Source organism: Amphiura filiformis, chromosome 1 (assembly GCF_039555335.1).
Source record: "Amphiura filiformis chromosome 1, Afil_fr2py, whole genome shotgun sequence".
In the NCBI taxonomy this organism is placed as follows: Eukaryota; Metazoa; Echinodermata; class Ophiuroidea; order Amphilepidida; family Amphiuridae; genus Amphiura; species Amphiura filiformis.
The window spans coordinates 5,138,385-5,152,036 of record NC_092628.1 but is presented as its reverse complement, the minus strand read 5'-3'; the positions used below and the strand labels follow the sequence as shown (position 1 = coordinate 5,152,036).

Sequence of the window (13,652 nt, the reverse complement as noted above, 5' to 3'; positions counted from 1 at the left end):
AATATAATAGTCGGTGTAGGTCATTTGTAACTGCAAATCCTCCTATGCAGGGTGTTTTACAAAACTTGTCTCTTGTAGGGCCTCCTGAGGCAACTATGTTCGTACCAGTTGCGAACCTACACTGACGCAATTGAGAGAATTATGACACGAAAATGATTGAAACCAAGAAGCAGTCACTGCATTATTCCCAATACTTTTAATAATTTTCACCAATTTTCTTGTATTTACGTATTATTTATTTATTTATTTATTTATTTATTTATTTATTTATTTATTTATTTATTTATTTATATATTTATTTATTTATTTATTTCAATTAATTATTAATTAATTCATTTATCTATCTATCTATTTATTTATTTATTTTTTAAAAATGCGCCTGTTATAATATAGCAATACTTAATTATGAAAACTTGCTTATGCATTATCAGAATATCATATATGATTCCAGCCCACTTCTTAACAACAACAACAACAACAAGAAAAGTGAAACCCTATAAGCATGAAGAGGGAAAATTTTATACATGATCTTGAGTACTTTTGATCGGTTTCTTTGCGTCTTATGCATTAAAAGTATTAAAGCAAAATGTAAATAATCGAAAGAAGGAAAAGAACAGGAGAAAACCTACAAAGCAGACGTATCGGATGATGTTCTTAGTCATCCAGTATTTTTAACATAGTTTTCGAAATAAATTTATTACAGGAACTTACTTTTTGCACGTTTGCGTCTGGAACCAATTTTATTTGCTGACAGGATTAACGCACCGAATGAGAGTGTTTTACATTCAAGGTCCAGTTTTCGAAATTGGGTGACTTGTGTTTGGCAGGTGTGAAATACATCTGACTGGGTGTTTTAATTTTTCTATAATATTAATTATTATTATTTTCCTTATTCATTCCTTTCTTTTCCTTTCTCTGCACTTATTCCTTCTAATGCCTACACTTTAGGGGCCATCGCTCCCTGGCTCTCCTTCTCCGTCTCTCCCCTTCACTCTCCGCTCTTGTTTCTTTTTGTCTTCCTCCCCTCCCCTCCAATCTCGATTGTCCATCCGTTTCTCCACTTTTCACCCCTCGACACATCATATACTCCCTCACTTCGTTTAAATTAATTGAATGCCCTTGCTGATCGATTACACATCAAAATATATTAAGGGCTCTGTAACCCACATTTGCACATTTGGGGGAACTGATAGCATATCAGACATCAAATTGCATTCTGAATACGAGGAATATCCTTCCGATATCAAATAAATCGAGATATAATAAGATTTGTTATGGCAAGTTGTTAAAAAGTGACATTTTTGACATTAAAGTGAATATGAAAATGTTGACTTATTTTTTTGTATTGGAGATATACATGACGTTTCCCAAAAGACCTCAAAACTTTTGGTCTTTTGGGAAACTTCATGTATATCTTCAATACAAAAGATTAAATTTTCATATGATGGTAGGCTTTTCATCCCAGCTTTTCATCCCATGCATTTTAAAGGGCATATCTATTGCAAAAACAAGTTTAACTCCATTCGAAGAGAATAATTATTATACAAGTTGACACTCGTTGCAATTTTTTTATTCGTATTTCTCCTGAAAAAGAGAAATTGTGTTCGTAAAATACTGCCTCGTACACCGACGTATTATACCTACGGTCCTTTCCCCCGTTCGAAGCAAAATTGATTTCCATGGCAGGAGACGGGTGAAGTCACAGTAAATGAAAAGTCATGTTACATACTTATGAGCCCTGGATATGAGCTCTTTTGAAATTCAGTTATGTGTATAGTATGCGAACTTGTTCCACAAGAAATCGGGAAGGTTCGAACAAAAGGCCATTGAAATAGTTTATTTGCATTAATACAATATGGATATATACATCACGCTCAAATTCTAAAATTGCACGGTAAAAATATTTTTTATTGTTTAGTCCAAATATTTCTCAACAACTTGATATATATATGAATAGTAATATCACAATTTACTAATATATAAAAAAGAAGCGGCTGATTTTATCCATATGTTTAAAAACCATTAAATTTGTAACACTTGATTGGACTTTTTTTCTGAGGATAACAACAGTATACGTTTTGTGCATCGAGAGCGTTTACAGTCCCTTTTATCAAAGCAGGCACATCTCATTTCATGACGTCAACTTTTTACTAGGTCAAATCTGTCTCGTTCGAAGGAACTCACCGCTTAAGTTGGTTTTTGCGTAATATCAATTTTAAACGTCTTATTTTCTCCAAAAAGGAGTCATTTTCATTGTCTCCATAATATTAGCTTGTTAATGATATGATGTTGTCCGAGCAATACATATGACCTTCAAGTACGTAGCATTAGATTTATACCTAGTTAGATTGTTAAATGTCAAGAATGTATGTTTGACATACAATTGGTTAGAAATCGCGAATTCAAAAAATCCAAATTATTTGATATCAGAAGGACATTCTTCATATTAAGAATGTAATTTGGTGTGTCTGATGTGCTCTCAGGTTCCCCCAAAATACTGTGCAAAGGTGGGTGACTGTCAGGTCAATATGTCCATAATAGTACTGTAATAGTGATAATCGCCTTTATTGGTAAGTTATTGTTTTCTTTAGTATCACGAATTTGCATTTAATATTATTTTAAGAAGGATGTTGGTATATGATAAGCAAGCAAGGTATTATTATCAATCATAATGGTTTACTTCTGATATTTTAAAGTGTATCTCACAATTTTACTCATTTCAACACCGGATTTGATCGGTTCCAGTACCAGTGGCGTAACTAGGGGGGGCAGGGGGGCAACATGCCCCGGGCGCTACCGTTAGGGGGGCGCCAAATTGACCAATTCAGCCAGGACCAGCATCAATTCTGCGCCCCTCCAAGGGATGAAAGTCAAAATTTTCGCGCGCTTCGCGCGCATTTCAACACAAAATCAATTCAAAGAACATTTTAAGATCAATATTCAACTTCTAGTAACCAAAATTAATTAGTGGTAGGCCTTATTTGTTCAAAATTTCGCGCGCTCCGCGCGCAATTCTTTCAGGTATTAAAAAATTCGCGGGGGGGCGGAGGTAGGGGCGCCAATTTTGTTTCTTGCCCCGGGCGCTACCAACCCTAGTTACGCCACTGTCCAGTACCTAATTAAACGACTGAGTGAGCCTGGTATAACAATAAGCATCGAGGGCCTAGCGTTCTGAGTGTTTATAGCATGACAAAGTTTCCGATCCCATAATGATTCCGATTTCCGATTATCATTACATAATTATTATTTATACTACACACAATCTTCGTGATATCCGCATACTTCATTGTACTGGCAAACCCTTAACAACTATTGGCGTTACAGAAGGAAGGAACTACAGAAGGAATTCTTTATCTGTCCTGACATCTCCAGCAGGCATTCTCTTTTTATTCCACCCATCATACAAGTTGCCAATTTGTCATATTACCAGGAGTATTCTCTTGTTTAGGGTAATCTTATATTCCTCAGTATGTGGACATCAAGATGATATGAATACAGATAACAATAAGCCCAGCAAGGTTCCAAGATCACTAATACATATAAATGTTAGTAAAATAAGACAAATTGTTTAATGGATCTGTAACGTATTGCTGCGGTTTATAGTAATCTGGTATTCCTCAGTATGCGGACATCACGATGATATGAATATAGATAACCATTGGCTTATAAAATCGCTTGTTGTCTTATTATGCAGACAATTAAAGCGCATACGTTTTAGAAGTTTAAAACTTAAAAGTTTTATAATAGCTGTACTACTACCCTCACATAGCAAAATCACGCTTGTTTGATTGGACGCGTCTGTTCTCTTCCTGGTTCTGAAACCGAAAAAAAAAAATTACATTTGCTTCAAGTTTAATATTATATGAGGGTAAATGTTAAATGGAATAAACCACATATTCATATATAGTGTATACTGATGCTAGTAAATTCCATGAATACTTTTGGGATACCTGCATAATGTAAACTATGCCTATTTGAAAAGTAAAAGGAACTCGGAAGAAAAGAAACAAACAAATATCCAAAGTGTGTGATTTGTTCACAAGGACGCCCTCATTTTTCTTCGAATTTCTACTTTTTGCAGGATTGTAATACCTAATGGTGTATTTAAATACTAGTACTTAGTACCATGTAAAAGACTAAGCTTGGTTTAATTACAGTAAAATGTACGAGTTCTTGATTAAACAGGGGATACCCGGTTTTATTCGCCAATTCCGATCCCCCACAGAGCTCCACAGTTAAGCGGTAATGTGGGTTTCTTTCATTTTACCTGATTATTTCAGCTTAAAATTTCAGAAAATCTTCTAACAGTATTACTAATATCATATAATAATTGTTGACAAAGAATAACAAAATAAAAATTGGACCGACATCATACGGTACATCATGGCTTTAAGATCATTGTGTTTTCTCCTCCTCCTTTCACCAAGAGCAAACTGAAATATATACTGTGAACCCCAACATACGTCGCCGCGCAACATAACTATAGAAAAGTGATTAATTTCAAATGTGACTTACAATCGGTACAGCGAACACCGGCATCGTTGCTATGTGTACAATCGTGGAAGCCCCATCCATTATGGCTGCATTCACTCAGTCTACTTTCTGATCCCGTACATCCAACATCATCCAGCCATATCGGTCCAGAGATCAATCCAAAGGCAGCATTACCTACCGCTTCGGCAGCACCATAGGGAAGTCCGAGATGACGGCAAACTACTTGTGCGTCATTTGCGCTCCAGGAATCATCGCAAACTGTTCCCCATACGTTATAAAACACTTCCACTCGACCTTCGTTGCTATTAGAGCCATCAGCAAGACGTATTTGGAACTGAACGGCATTGGCAGCTTAAAAGAATTGAAAGAAGGGAACAAACGTGTCTCAGTGTTGAGTGCTTTTGATCAAACTTAAACCTCATATTATTTTAGCTTTCAGAATGTGTTAAATTTTGGGAATGACAAATGCATGCTCCTTTCACTTTACCTCATGAGTTTTGCCTCAACCTCCATCTATGTCAAAAGGAAATGTATGCCATGGGGCTTATCGTAATTGATCATTGACAAATGATTGACGAGTTGTGATATGATCATCTTAAAAAAAATACAGCATAATAACAATGATATGTGTTCATGGAGCAAACAGTATGATCACATGCCGAGCTTGAAGATGCAAGATTCATGGTCCCCACACTTGGCAAGAAAGAAAAAAAGGAAACACCAATGTTGAAGCCTGTCCTGTATGTACAAATGGAGCACCAAATAGCTTCATTTTTAAAAACTCTTCCACTTCTGTGGCGCATGACAGCTGTTTTAACAAATGTTAGTTGTTAAAACAACTAACATTTGACAACAAATTGCCACAGGGGAAGGTAACTTAACCCTAACAGGACGGTATACTACAAAATACTACTTGATATATGCGCTGTTCGTGCATGCATTCCACGTGGTGTGATGACGCAATCGCCCTAAGTAATATATAGGCACGGTTTCGCTGGCCAGCGAAACCCAAGACCCGTGGCAAAGTGTCGCCGACCCAGTGCCTGGCATGCGAGGGGTCTCGGGTTCGAATCCCACCCAGAGCAAACAACTTCTTTCCTTCTTTTCTCTCTTTATTCCTTCCTTCTTTCCCTTCCCGTCGACAAAAAGCCCTTAGGCGGTTAGGGTTAGGTTACCACTATCGAAACTCAATATAGGCTTCCTTAACCCTAACAGGACGGTATACTACAAAATACTACTTGATATATACGCTGTTCGTGCATGCATCCCACGTGGTGTGATGACGCAATCGCCCTAAGTGATATATAGGCACGGTTTCGCTGGCGAGCGAAGCCCAAAACCCGTGGCAAAGTGTCGCCGACCCAGTGCCTGGCATAATAATTTAATTAATTTTTAATCCCACCCAGAGCAAACAACTTCTTTCCTTCTTTTCTCTCTTTATTCCTTCCTTCTTTCCCTTCCCGTCGCCAAAAAGCCCTTAGGCGGTTAGGGTTAGGTTACCACTATCGAAACTCAATATAGGCTTCCTTAACCCTAACAACAGGACGGTATACTACTTGATACGCTGTTCGTGCATGCATTCCACGTGGTGTGATGACGCAATCGCCCTAAGTGATATATAGGCACGGTTTCGCTGGCGAGCGAAACCCAAAACCCGTGGCAAAGTGTCGCCGACCCAGTGCCTGGCATACGAGGGGTCTCGGGTTGGAATCCCACCCAGAGCAAACAACTTCTTTCCTTCTTTTCTCTCTTTATTCCTTCCTTCTTTCCCTTCCCGTCGCCAAAAAGCCCTTAGGCGGTTAGGGTTAATGGAAAGCTGGAGTGAATAATTAGAACATCTGATATCTGATCCCGCATTTCGAATTGCCCTTGGCTGTATAACAAACTGGTCATTTAGGGACAGAATAGCTGAGAACTTACAGGGACATAGGGTAATGCATGTCGTACTTGCAGTAAAATTAATTACCTTTTTCTTTCAATAACTGAACACATTCCTCACCTTTATGGATATGCAGTCCTGAAGCACCACTGAAAATGCTCGGCCCCACTAACGCCACTTCCTGGCCTTGGTATCTATTAGTTAATTTAATTAGACGGGAATAACGCCAATCTGACCAATAGATATCATTGTTGTAAATACCAATATCAAAAGGGGATATATCTTGTACCATTTCGGAAACGATGTATACGTTTAGAAAGTCGATATTTGCAACTACAATCATATCCAGCGTGGCATCACACCAGTATACCAAATTCGCTAAGAAAAAAAAAACATCATTAAAGAAAATATTATTAAAGTGAGGGATACAGTATTTTATCAAGGACGTGGTAACCCTTTCCTCCAAATCGCCGTTTGGTATAACGTATACCCTAGTACTACCAACCCCCTCAAGGTTTATCACGCGGCATAAAAAACAAAACACGCGTAACATAAGGAATTTCATCACATGAAGATCATTCTAAACTTACGTTTCTGGACGTTTCATCAACCATCAGTTAATTTCATCAGCAGTGTTACTGTTTTGAAGTGCTGTGTGATATTGATCCGGCAACTCTAGGAGTTGGAGCAGCATCAACCACTGTGTCAAAGTTCCTATGCAACACATGATCGTACAGATGTGAAAATTGGTAGCCCCCCCCCTCATCTCTGTTTAGGATCTCTGTTCAGGATCAATATCACACAGCACTTCAAAACAGTAACACTGCTGATGAAATTAACCGATGGTTGATGAAACGTCCAGAAACGTAAGTTTTGACTGGTCTTGATGTGATGAAATGTTATGGATATTCTACAGACCTGATGAATTTATTCAAGGACTTGCAAACACGCGAGTTTACTCCAAAATGACTTGAGCGTAGATCTATCCTGAGCCCCACTATATTTTTCTACAATAAAATTCATGATTTTCATTTCGCCGTGGTTAATTCTTCAGTAGTTAGGTTGAAATAGTCATTTTCTTCCGGTGAAAAAAAAAAAAAATGTTGGTATTTATACAGCGCCTTTCACATGTGAACATGTACCAAAGCGCTTTACATTTATTCCGCCGTCATTAGAATATGTCAGCTGCCATACAATGCCCAAGGCATGCTCATACCTTTGGGCGGCGCTCAATGGACAGTATTCATAACAGCTCCCCATTTCACACCTGGGTGGAGAGGAGTAATCGAGATAAAGTGCCTTACTCAAGGGCACAACACGATGGCGTCGCCGGGGCTCGAACCCGCAACCTTCAGATTATGAGTCCTAGCCCGTTCCGCTCGGCCACCGTGCTCCCGTTGTGCATGTTTGTAGAATTTTTAATATATACACATTTTTTGATTTAATACATTTTGCCTGTACATTATTGTACACAGCTGGAATTTCCAAATTTTGACAGGGTGCACTCATATTATGACGGCAATGCGACATTATGTGTAGTCCCAGTAACTGACGACATTATCATTTACATTGGACAAGGTCATAACATCCAAATGAATATGGCAGGGTTCGAACTTCTTAGTTACTAGGACTACATTATATGGGGAATGTTTTAACTTATTTAGGTATCACTGTATTGAGGAGACCCATTGTTATACATTGGTACCAAAAAGATAAAGTATAGTAAGGTTATCAAACACACACATTTTCAATTCATAAACTGTATTTATAGCATTTTAAACACATTCCTGTAAACTCTTTAAAAGCGAAATATTTCGTACTACTACCACTACTACTACCACTACCACTAACTACCACTAACTACTTCTACCACTACCACTACCACTACTACTACCACTACCACTACTAATACTACTACTAACAACAACCAATACAAGAAGGCCTCTAGGCGATAGCACATTATGGTTTTGAATAGGTTGTGCCAGATTTCAAGGCAGTTTGTTTTTCATTAATCATATTATTATCTATGTCATTTATTATCATCTAATATAAAATAATGGTCTGTTTGGTCTGTTCTGATCATTAATTTTGTTTTGATGATTAAATACCTTGAAAGTCAATTGCCAAACCATTAGGCTTCTGTATTCTATTCGGCTGTGACAGAGTTCTTCTCCCACTTCTGTCCATTTCACCTCGTCCAATCTGTGGAGTGGTTCCCCAGTCAGTCCAAAATATGCGACTATTAATAGAAAATATGATTGTTTATGTTAAATTTTTCTCCCAACAGATTGACCATGACCAGGAATCACAATGACACCTTTCTTCACGTATACATTTATCCAATTTCGTTGGTTAAATGTTCTGCCATTGTGTTTACATTTTAGCGTAATAGTCAGGTAGAATTTGATTGTGACTGGACAGTTGAAAATTAATCAGATTAAAGCTGGATACCCAAGTTCCAGCAAAAGAACTGCATAAACTGTGATAAAGCTCGGCGCCTTTTCGAAGAGACCTTTTGTGCCCTGAGTTATTTAATTTGATTATTTATGTTTGTTTGTTTACAATTAAAATCTATTTCATGAGACATTAATTTTTAGGGATTCCCCTCTCATGTACATGTATACATCAAATTGAATCATTTCTACAATTGGGAAAGTCCCTTAGATTGTGAAATGGATACGATGACATCATATATGAACCCCCTCAAGAAGTGATATAGTGTTAAAGGTTAATTTTATAATTAAGGCTTGGGAATTTCCAAGATTACCTCATGTGATGTAAAATAGCAATTGCCTATTAAAATAATGTGATTTTCCAATGTTTGGTGTATACGAATATGTAAACACAATTCTTCACAGTTGAATGTTGTTCTGGGCTAGCTAATGTGCTTACAGTCCATTTCCTTCAAAGAAAAGAAATTGCGAACCAGAAATATTTTATGTAGTCAATGTACTACTACCTGTCAGTAATGTCGGAGGAGATCTACGTCAAAGTGCGTACCTCTTCCAAGAAAGGGAATTATATTCTTCTGTCGACTTGCTGAACTCTGGAAACAAGGAGACTGTATGCGACACAGGCCTGTTTCCTTAAGAAATTGTGTGAAAGGTGAAAGTAGCACCAGTTTAGAGATAGAGAACTGCGCAAGGATTTAAGTGTTTAGAGAACTGCGCAAGGAGTTAAGTGTGGAGAAAGCAGCACCATTTCTGAGCGAGGATTTTATACACAAAGGATTTTACGCATGGGATTGTAAATGCAAGTGTACAGTGGACTTCGCTGAGCAGTGATTTTCGCAGGACACTGAATCAGGATATATACATCAGCCTTCCAGAACATTGCAAGAACTCTATGATCACCTAGAAGAAGACTGCTGGTTAAGTACTGAGTAGTCAAAAGTGTGATTGTGTGATTATTTTGTATGTGCCTTTGTTGTCATATTATATTGTACCAATCATATTTTACTTTCAATTAAAGACTTAGATATTGTTAATTTAATTAATCAGTGTGTTATGTTGTGCATTCTGAAGTGAATTCGGGATAAAGGTGTCTTTGGCCTTGAGTCATTAAGCGGCTCGTAACATTTGGGGGCTCGTCCGGGAACACACTTTAAAAAAGTTGACATTAATTTACTGAGTCTTAAAATTGAGAGTACAGTATGCGTTGCATGCAGAAGAGTTTCTTAAAACTATAACTTGGGAGAAATTTGATGAGTTGAAAAAGCCTGCATTACTAGACTTTGCAAAATACTATGATTTGAAAGTGAAGCAATCCAACAGAAAACAAGTAATCAAAAATGCCTTGATTGATGTTTTGGTTGATGACGAGGTTTTCGAGGAATCCGTTTTGGACAAGAAAAAAGTGGTCGAAACTGAAATCGTTGGAGATGCACTTAAGTTGAAAGAACTAGAAGTTCAGTTGGAAATGGAAAAAATGGAAATGCAATTGCAGTTACACATGCAAAAGCTAGATATGCAAAATAAAGGAAAACAAGAAAGATTAGATTTGGAGAAACAAAAACTATAAATGGGAAAACAAATCGCGCCAACAAAAGATGGCACTCGAAGAAAAAGAAAAGCTAACAATATTGGAACTTGAAAAACAAAAGATGGATTTGGATGCACAGAAACTTCAAATGGAAACACATTTGAAAGAGAAAGAAATTGAAGAAAATGCAAGTCTGAACAAGAGAAGTTAGCAAAGCTAGGTGACAAGTACTCATCAGGTTCTCCTCAAAGTCAGGGTTTGATGGTACAAAGTATGTTAAGTTCGTGCCTAAATTCCAAGAAAAAGAAGTTGACGAGTATTTTCAACATTTAATAAAGTAGCTACAAATTTGAAATGGCCTAATGAGCATTGGACCCTACTTTTACAAAGTAGTTTTGGGGGAAGGCCAAACTCAGCTCTACCAGTAGAGAAGTGTAATAATTATGATAAAGCCAAACAAGCAGTCCTTAATAAGGCCTATGAACTGGTGCCTGAAGCATACAGACTAAAATTCAAAGATTCAAGAAAGCAAGCAGATCAAACCCATGTAGAATTTGCTAGAGTAAAAGAACAAATGTTTGACAGGTGGCTTGGTTCAAAAGAAGTCAAAGCTGATTTAGGCCAACTTAGGCAATTGGTTCTTATAGAAGTTTTCAAAAAATATTTCCACGCTGACATTAAAACCCACTTGGATGAAAGCGCTAGCAAAATTAAAACACTGAGTGAGGCAACGATGGCTGATGACTATGGCTTAACGCACAAGTTGAATGCAAGTAAATCTATATAGTTATAACAGAGGTTATACAAACAAGTTCAGCCACAATCAACCTCAAGCAAATCAGGGTGGCACACAAGAAGGGAAACCTCAGTCTATTCACAGCATAGTGCTGGTGGTAGAGGGACCTCAACAGGTGGGATTGAATTTAAATCCCAAGTAACTTGCATTTACTGTAAGAAATCAGGACATACAGTGACCGCATGTCGGATCTTAAAAGCAAATAAAGAATTACAAAAACAGCAGCAATCTACTAATAATACTGTAGGATGTGCAGTGTCACTTGAGTCAAAGTCAGTCAAATCAAGAAACAAGAATTCCCACAAAATGGAAGTGACACAGACAATATGTGTGAAGAATTTGAACCATTTGTGTTAGAGGGAGGAGTATCACTTGGTGATGATGGTAGTCCAAAGCCCATTAAGACTGTGGAAATAATTAATGTACCTCTCCACAAAATTAACTTGATACCTGGCTTGGTTTCTGGTCTTGTGACCATAGGAGTTAGACACGAATTGCCAGCCAAAAGGAGTGTCCATGTTGCTGGGAAATGATTTGGTAGGGGGGAGGGTTTTCCTGACCCAATAGTCACAGATAAGCCCTGTTTACAGGATGATAATAGGAGATATTTCGTGCATGTGCAATCTCGATCACCCATCCGCTTCTCCTCTTTTCACCCCTCGACCCCTCCTTCACTCCCTCACTTGCCTCTGGTTTTTAAAATGGATATTTGTGATACTAAGAAACACATTTGACTTATTGAATAGACCTATAACCATAATTAATAACAACATAATTTATGCTGCGAAGTAGTTGATTATAGAAAGTGACACAGATAGACCTATATACCTGGCAGCAATGGCACGTTGTTATGGGTAACCGATTAGCAACACTATTGAATTGATTTAAATGAGGCGCCTAAATTAAGATGGGTGGTAAATAATTGTACATCGACGGTAAAGTGTGCTTTTGTGTGCTGGCGAAGACTCAGTCACACCCGTGGGTTAAATGAGAACAAAAGGTACCTCTCCTGAAAAAATGTGTTAAAGCATGGAAATGGTTGATGGAAGTAATGTGTTTTGTTTACAATCACATTAAATATGTCACATGTTCAAGATTAGGCATGTGATTGAAAATCTTAAACACTTTTTGGCTAAATACATTTCCTAAACATGACTTGTCATGTGTTAATTGTGTTCAGTTTGAACACCATTTGGTGTGTAACAAGTGTTTCAGGTAATTAAACGGTGTTTAATTTCTAAATGCTGTGACATGTTTAGTTTCTACAGTAGTCAAGACCATGTCTAGAAACTAAACACTATAGTGTTTAGTTGATCTGGACACTATAGTGTTTAGTTTCTAAACATGGTGTTGACTGTTATTGAAACTACACACTGTGACATGTTTAGAAAATAAATACTGTGACACTTTTCATAAGTGTTACAAAAGGGCGTTTATATTCTAAACGCTTGAATTTTACAGTATATACTATATAGCTACACAGTGTGTATGTAATTGAAGCGTGACCTCAGTGCATGGCTCTGTGTTGTAGGTATAAGACACGTCGTGGTGGTGTTATTTTTCATTCAATACCTCAGATACTCAGATCATCATTTGCAGATATTTGTTGTGATTACTAATATCTTTCAAAAAATTAATTTTTCAACATAGAAATCGAGTCAGAGTTTATACCGCAGTTGAAATTGAAATTGAAATTATAACAAGTTGAAATTATAACAAAATATCAAAATCTCATAATAAAAAAAAAAGAACAAGAAAAAAGAAAAGAAAAGGCAACCCTGTTTTTCAGATTTTTGGGTCGGTCGATAAGGGCAAGTCAACTTTTTTTTAAGCCTTCGGGATGAACTTGCAATCAACAGGTTAAATACTTTAAGAACACACAATGTCCCTGCTTTTCCCTATATTATACTACCGTAAACCCCCGTCTACAAGCATATAGTGTGCTTCTGATGAAAGCTACATTAACCCAGAGCCATTATGGAGTTTGAGCAAATAAATTACGGATCCAATCATATACAAACAAGTATTATTTTAAGACCGATCTATTGTATTGGTATATTAACGCTTGCTCCGAATTAATTAAGCTTTTTATAAAAAACACTATATATGCTTGTAGACGGGGTTTTAAGGTATTTGTATTTAAGAAATATTTTTCACCAGATAGGTGAAATGATTATTTCTACAATTAAAGTTTTCAATTATCGGAAAGTTTTCATAGGTTTTATGCCAAGGAATTAATATCTTAATTATAATTTCTGTTTTCTAAGCTTATTATTTATTATTCAAACTATTGAATGTTTATGAGTTCAATGGTAAGAATATTTTCACGAGGTGACATATGGACTGTTCCATTCATCGAGGCTTTGCCGCTAAAATAGCAGAAATAATCAATAGTAGTTGGCCAATCAAACGACAAGAAACTATATGTATGAGTTATATAATTTTATTTATTTGCCAAAACGCAAACGCTGAACGCGGTTACTAATTAGAGGTTAATAACTG

The 13,652-nt window shown here is 37.0% G+C and overlaps 1 protein-coding gene across 1 annotated transcript in view; it reads right to left on the bottom strand.

Moving 5' to 3' along the window:
• Positions 1-223: 223 nt before the first annotated feature.
• The window catches only part of LOC140154662 (uncharacterized), a 44,681-nt gene continuing 31,252 nt past the window's right edge, over positions 224-13,652 (bottom strand). Inside the window, exons 23-26 of the mRNA XM_072177231.1 lie at positions 8,482-8,612; positions 6,494-6,751; positions 4,516-4,845; positions 224-3,815 (exon numbers count right to left, since the gene is read on the bottom strand). Coding sequence (XP_072033332.1) covers positions 3,814-3,815; positions 4,516-4,845; positions 6,494-6,751; positions 8,482-8,612 — 721 coding nt within the window. The 3' untranslated portion in view covers positions 224-3,813. The remainder of the gene's footprint in view (positions 3,816-4,515; positions 4,846-6,493; positions 6,752-8,481; positions 8,613-13,652) is intronic.